At 36.2% G+C, this 7,456-nt stretch overlaps 1 protein-coding gene across 1 annotated transcript; it reads left to right on the top strand.

The window, feature by feature from the left end:
• The first annotated feature begins 347 nt into the window (after positions 1 to 347).
• Positions 348 to 1,328, top strand: LOC102013596 (olfactory receptor 10A3). The gene is given in 1 exon segment (XM_005380207.2): positions 348 to 1,328. A coding segment is annotated over 1 exon segment (981 nt).
• The last annotated feature ends 6,128 nt before the right edge of the window (positions 1,329 to 7,456 follow it).

The following is a 7,456-nucleotide window of genomic DNA, read 5'->3' as shown; positions in this document are numbered from 1 at the left end:
ATATATAGTTAAAAAGAACACCAAGCTGGATACATCAGTGTAACAGATAATGTATTCTAAATAACACAATGTTTGTTTATGTTATAGGTTTAATTTTTTGCAACCCAGCAAAAAACTTGCCAGAGAATGCCTGCTTTGATTTTGTACTTTAAAAATGAGATTTCTGAACTAAAATGATTCACTTTTTTTTGCTTGCCTTTTAAAGATTCACTATAAAGTGTTATTGGTCATTCTTCAAAATTGCCAAGCTGAAGTTTAGTTAAAATGAGTATGTTGTTACATCTTCTACCAAGAAGTCCAGACATGAATTCTCACATATTGGACTGTGATGTTCTTCTTCACATACTATGTCAATAAGAAAAACCTAGGACTACACTAGTGAAATGAGCAAGCAAAATCAAAGCTGCATGGCTGAATTCATCCTCTTGGGCTTTTCCAACTTTCCTGAGCTCCACGAGAAGATCTTTGGGGTTTTCTTGGTTATTTATCTGGTGACCCTGATGGGAAATGCCATCATCATAGCAGTCATCTTCCTGGACCACAGCCTCCACATCCCCATGTACCTCTTCCTGCAGAATTTATCTGTGGTGGAAGTGAGCTTCAGTGCAGCCATCATGCCTGAAATGCTCGTGGTCCTGTCCACTAAGAAAACCACCATATCTTTTGTTGGCTGTTTTGCACAGATGTATTTCATTCTTCTTTTTGGTGGGGCTGAATGTTTTCTCCTGGGGGCCATGGCTTATGACCGATTTGCTGCAATATGCCATCCTCTGACCTACCCAACCATTATGAACAAAAGTGTTCTTGTGAAGTTAGTAATATTCTCCTGGGCCTCCGGGGTTATGGTGGCTACTGTGCAGACAACGTGGGTATTTAGTTTTCCTTTTTGTGGTCCCAGTGAGATCAATCATCTCTTTTGTGAGACTCCCCCAGTGCTGGAGCTTGTGTGTGCAGACACCTTCTTGTTTGAAATCTATGCTTTCACGGGCACCATTTTGATCGTTATGGTTCCTTTCTTGTTGATCCTCTTGTCTTACATTCGGATTCTCTTTGCCATCCTGAAGATGCCATCAAGAACTGGGAGGCAAAAGGCCTTTTCCACCTGTGTGTCTCATCTCACATCAGTCACCCTCTTCTATGGCACAGCCAATATGACTTATTTACAACCCAAAGCCAGCTACTCACCGGAGACCAAGAAGCTGATGTCACTGGCTTACACGTTGCTCACCCCTCTGCTGAACCCACTTATCTACAGTTTGCGAAACAATGAGATGAAAAGGGCTTTGATGAAACTATGGCTCAGGAAAGTGGTTTTACACACAGACTGACTTGTGAGAAGCCACCTAAGTGTTAATTCTTACCTTACTGAACTCTATTTAATTAGTGATGAAAACTGCATGTCTTGGTGTAGGTATGCTTAATTTGTTCAGTTCTCCATGTCTGGCCACACATCAGGATCATCTTTATATGCTAGTTTCCTTGTTCATACATGCATATTTTCCAATATTTTAAACATCAGCTTCTTGAACAGTATATTTAGTTTTAGGCACTCATCACTCTTTTATTCTACATAATAGGTACTACTAAAAGAAAGAATTTTTTATATATTCAGAAATACTGGCATTTTAATTTGTGCAGAATAGCTTTAAAAAGTGGATTTGATGAGTCAAAGCAAATGTGAATTCGTCAATTTTCTTTTTATTTAGTGCATATTACGAAAGTTATATGTTTCATTTAGCATTATCTCAGAGGGACTAATAACAACAAACAAAAGATATTAAATATGGATCCCACATTCAATTTTAAGGAGGCTCTAGAAAGTGAAAGCATAAAGCCTGTAGCCAATCTTCAAAGTGTGAAGTGTCACATGTTTATAACACACAAAATATTTGTACTATGGGTACTTCCTTGCAAATGAAGATAGTCTCAATACAGTATCTGCAGTGTTTCTAATCTGAAGACGCCAATCCACATTGTTCTTCTTGTTGCCTCCATTCGAACTTAGAACACTACGGACAAAATTAGTGATGTGGAAAGGTTTTGGGGTTAAAAGACTCTTGGAGAGTATGATGTTGGCCCCATAAACAGGTAAACTGCTCTAGTGTTCAATAAACATAATGCTACCAACATCCTGGAAGCCAGGTCTTAGTGTTCACATCTCAGATTTGGTCAAAATACATTCTCTTTAAGCTACAATTTTATGATTACATAGAAAAATCACAATTTTTCAGACAGTGAGAAGAGGCCAAAATAATAGTTAGGATTTTTAGAAATAAAAAAGAGGTACTTTTAGAGTTAATACAATGAATCAATGATCCAACTATATGTATGCTCAAAATTAGTTCTCCCCAGGATACCAAGGTACACAGATACAAAAATTAGAACATAACACAGGAGAAGATATTTTTTTAAACTACAGAGGTCAAAAAAGGAAAGAGCTTTAGACGTGTAGTATTTCCTTAGAGGAGACTTTTTTGAAAAGTAGTGTTATTATTTTGGGCATAAGACTACTTGTGTCACCAGGGTGGGTCTCTCAGACCGTTTTATTCTTTAAAATATTTCTATTGATGAATTATTAATTTTAATTTTATGAGTTTGTTTTGTTAAACAATGAATATTTAACAGGAAAAATGTCACAAAAATAAAGTATCAAATTTTTAGCATCTATTGAGGGCTTATAAAAAAGCATCAAAATTTTCAACATTGACTGTTTTTTGGTGTACTAAGTCTAAAAAAGAATAACACAAATAAATTCTTGTATGCCTTACAATGAAAATGCTAATAGCATTTCATAAAAAAATAATCTTTACTTCGTCTATCACATCTAAGGCAGTCTGCACACATGAAAACAGCATGTTCCCTACATATGTATCACTTACATTGACAGCATGTATTTTGCTTTTCTCGCCTTTTCGTAGGGCATACTTTACATCTCATTGATCTGTTTTGTCAGGAGGCTCTTATTATATTATAGGATCAATAAAGTAAAGCATTAAGTTCTTCATATGTATTGTGCATTTAGAATAAATGTCAACATTTTCATATCAGCTGTTTCCTTGCTTACCTAAAAGATAACCTAAAAAATAACATCAAAAATAAAAACCTGTGTAAACTATAATATAAACACAAACAAAAGCCTACCACAAAAATAATATTTGCTTCAACTATCACCCCCAAGGGAATCTTCACACGTGACAACTTCATGTTCCATGCACAGGTATCACTTACACTGATAACATGTATGTTTTATTTTCCTGTACTTTCTAGTAGGCACAAGTGACATCTTTTTTGTTTTCCTGTTGTTGTAGTAGGTCTTTGTGATGCTGCACCTGCCTGCTCACCTGTCAGCTCACCAGTATACTCCTCAATTTTTTTGCATAGTTTGCTGGGAAGAAACATTTTGTTTTTCCTCTGCTGTAAATGATATCTTATGAACTCCAGTCCCAATGCTCTACAGAAATTTCTCTGTGATATTTTGCACTTGTTATTTTCTCTGTAAACTGTCAAACTATTCATGCTACACACATTTAGGATCAAGGAAAACACAGCCATTGGCCAATGCTTTGTGTTTCAAGTGACATCATAGTTGTTGCATAACTCATCAACAACATCCACTTCACCTTTGGTAGAAAGTTTCCATCTCAGGCTTCCATTCTGTCGAGGTTTCTTTGTCAATATTTCCATCAAGGTGAAATGTTGACATCAGCAGTACCAATTTGTTTTTCTTTACCATATACAAGGCCAGTGTTATATCTTTCTAAATTCCAAAGATTATGGTATACAATTCTCTGTTTTGAAATTGCAACATTTCATTTGGAATTTTTGCTTTGTTCCTGCATACAGTTCCTATGCTGGCCAACTTGTGGTCTGTTAGCAAATGTAACATCAGTTGGAAATTGGTGAACCGATTTTCACATATCACATTCTGATAGTTTGGGAGATGGGAGCAAGTCTGTTCACAGTATCATTCAGTTATTACTAGACAAATTAGGATCTGATGGCTGAATTCCAAGGGTAAATGTCTAAGTTGAAGCTTAATAAGTCTTTGCATGGATGAGGACATAAATTTTTATGCCATAGTTTAACCCGTCACTTTTCCATAAGTCTTTTACATCCTGTGATCTGTTGAGAAATCACTGCTGAGTACAGCAGACCTATGAATGCTTTCGGTTCAGCTAGTGAGGGGTCACAATAAATACATTTTTGAATATGGCTATTGATGCATACAGAATGTTTCACTTGTATTTCAGCCTTTGTGTATTTCACAGCATCTTGTAGCATTTCACCTGTTACAATTTCCGACACTGAATGGCAGTGCTGGCATTCTGTCCAATACCTTTCACCCTTGACAAGACTGTCACTCTGTTTTTGGACCCAGTTCTAACATTGGATCATTCCAATTGGTTGCATGGCCATTTTGCAACATTTTGACTAGTCAAATATATGCTCATGTTGCTGTTTTCTTGGTCATCTGAATCAGGGTCTGCATTCTATGTGTCTGTATTAGTCGATTCTTGCTCCATTTCACTGGCACAAGAACCTTGGTTCTCATGGCCAACATCAAAGTCATCATCATCATCATCATCCATCCACACCACTCTTCTGTTATAAAAGCATGTATTTCACTCTAAATGGATCACCTTCATCATCCATGCATGAGTAATCCTGTTGACTGACTTTTGACCTCCTCCAAAACTTGTAAATCTGGTTTTTCAAGTGCCATTGTACTGAATTGAGCTACTTCTACAAGAAAAATCAAAAGAAAACATCTTTGCTCATGGCCAGCTTGGGCTACATAGTGAGACTTTGCATCAAAAAAATAAAACAAAACAAAAAAATTCTGGAGTGGTCTGGGTCTATTGTGGTGCTTGGGTAAATATACACAAAACAATGTTACATGGAGCACAAGGAGGGTAAAAATCCAGTTTTGCCACTTTTCCACACATGTACACACTTTGCCATTCATCATACCAAGTGGATAAACACATGGATTGTTTCCTGTATCCCTCAGGGAGAGGTACTGAGATGCACAGCTGTTATTACACTAAAGTACAAATTTACAGTGGAAAAGTTAAGGGATGGGCCTGCTGGAATCAATCTTATGTCTATATGCCAGGGAAGAAATGCAGAGCAAAAACAACCTAAGGATTGGTATTACATCAGTAGAGTCAATTTAGTGTCTTTAATAACTTCATTATTTCTAACATCTTCCACAAAAGGACACTATGGTTCAAGTTTATTGCAAATATGACTTTAAAAAAGTCAGCCATAATACGGAAGTTGTAAGACAAGTTTTTAACTATTGACACTCTCCTGTAATAGCCAATGAACACCTAATTTAAATAAAAAAGTAAGTATTTCATTGGGAAATGGATCTAACAGATTTTTTTTCTCATATCCATATCTAATAGTGGTATCTGACTGGCCAGTTTCTATACAGATGCAAATTTTTAAAAAAATGACAAAAGCCATATTTTGCTCAAGGATACTATTGTTCAAATACTGTGCAGGTTATTTGACAGCAAATATTCATTTGCCAAGCTTCAGATGGCAAAATGCTTAGTTGTGAATTTGGTGTCGTCCAAAGAGTTTCTTTTTGCGCTGGAGACACCGGTGGCATGTACTGCTGAGAGGTTACCCTGCGGCCACGCTCTTGTCACAGCTGGATCCACTAGGACGGTGAACTCACCAGCAAAAGTTTGAAATATTGTGTATAATATCTGAACGTTTTATAATATTCTTTTCAGTAGAGCACCAAGCAAGCATACATAAAAGGCTTTGATTTGATCCCATGCCTTGGTATTGTGAAATTTCCTTTGTTTGTTTGTTTGTTTGTTTGTTTGGTTTTTCTCCAGTACCAGGAATCGAACTCATGACCTTGCGCTTGCCAGGCAGGCGCTGTGCCGCTGAGCTAAATCCCCAGCCCCTGTGAAATTTCCTTTTAATAGCTCTTGATGAGTTAAGATTTACCAAAAACAAATAAGCAAACCTAGATAAATACACAATTTAAAAAAAACATTATTTGTTCATTCACTGATTGTATAAATGAATTTTAAAGATACAGACTCTTTAAAAGTTTCTTAAGAGATCTGAATCTCAACAAAACAGTCCTTGCTCTTTAAAGATTTAGAGTTACTGAAGGTCACAGAATGTGGAAGATCACTAAATTCATACCCTTCTTTATTTTTTTGTCATTTATGGTAAATAAAAGCCAGCATCAGCAAGATATTTGTGGAGTTACAATTAAAAATTAAGTCATTCATTCAAGATGTGTACATGCATGTGTATCCAAGTATATGCTGAGAATTCACACATTTGTGATGTTATTTGAGGAGATAGTAATGATCACTAGTAAATTCGGCCATAGTTTTAAATTTTTATGTAATTCTAGATGAATAGAGACTGCTACTCTGCTTAACATATAATAACTTCATCATTCATCTACTTATACTCTGCGGTGATTTTTCAGGCTTAGTTCCTATAGCACACACTACTACCTGCCTATATTATGCCCGTTCTTTTTTTCTTTAAGTAGTGAAAGCCCGATTTTCCTTTTTCTTTCTTTGTTTCTCCTCCTTCCTTCACCCTCCCCTCCCCACCTCTTACCTTCTCTGTCCTTCTCCTCGCTTCTCCCCGAGAAATAACGTTCAGTGGTCATATCATATATCATCATATATCATATATCATATATCTATCATATGCAGTAGTGGGACTCTGACTACAATCTCTGTAACAATCAACCCAGAGGAAAAAGGACTTTGTTAATGACTACCAGCCACCCACCTCCACCCATTCTCTGTCCCTTTGCAGCTCAGGATAAACCAGAGAAAGAAAAATATACTCCTATCTCACGCCACTGACCTCCAAACAGAACATACTTGAAGCCTTCCTTTTTTATTATAAATTTTCCAAGGCCTTTCTTGCTTTTGGACTTGCAAGGAAGAGTCACTGACTCTGTTGGTACAGCAAGTTGAATAAACAGGGCAAGTTTGTCTTTGATTGGGTGGTCTTTGATTATTTACAAAATCCCAAGCTCTAGCATGAATCCTTGCATTGTGTCACCCTTAAAATCATGAGCAGACTGTGCAATTCATTTATATGGTTTTAATATAACTTTGGTGTAAGTCATTGTGGGTGAGTTATCTGCCACTTGCAATGGAAAGAACTGCAGCTGATGCAATGGATGATGTGGTTTTGCTTGTAGTGAATGTGAGGGAATTGTGCTTGCACAGTTATAGTGTACTTTGCTTTATTTTACTACTGCTTTTCTCCTGAGAATATGTCTAGGTTTTGATCTTTCTTTGCTGATTTTAGCTGAAATGTGACTTCTTTCCATTTGAAAGTTCAGATATTTTTATATTACATAAAATTTCTTTATGTATTATAATTGATGTTATTATTACGTGTTTTGATTATTCTGATATAATAGAATACGTTTTTTTTTTTTTTTTTTTTT

The sequence above is a fragment of the Chinchilla lanigera genome, unplaced genomic scaffold (genome assembly GCF_000276665.1).
Source record: "Chinchilla lanigera isolate Chin_1 unplaced genomic scaffold, ChiLan1.0 scaffold00013, whole genome shotgun sequence".
NCBI classification, from domain to species: domain Eukaryota; kingdom Metazoa; phylum Chordata; class Mammalia; order Rodentia; family Chinchillidae; genus Chinchilla; species Chinchilla lanigera.
The sequence above is the reverse complement of the archived record's forward strand: the minus strand, read 5'-3'. Positions and strand labels throughout refer to the sequence as shown.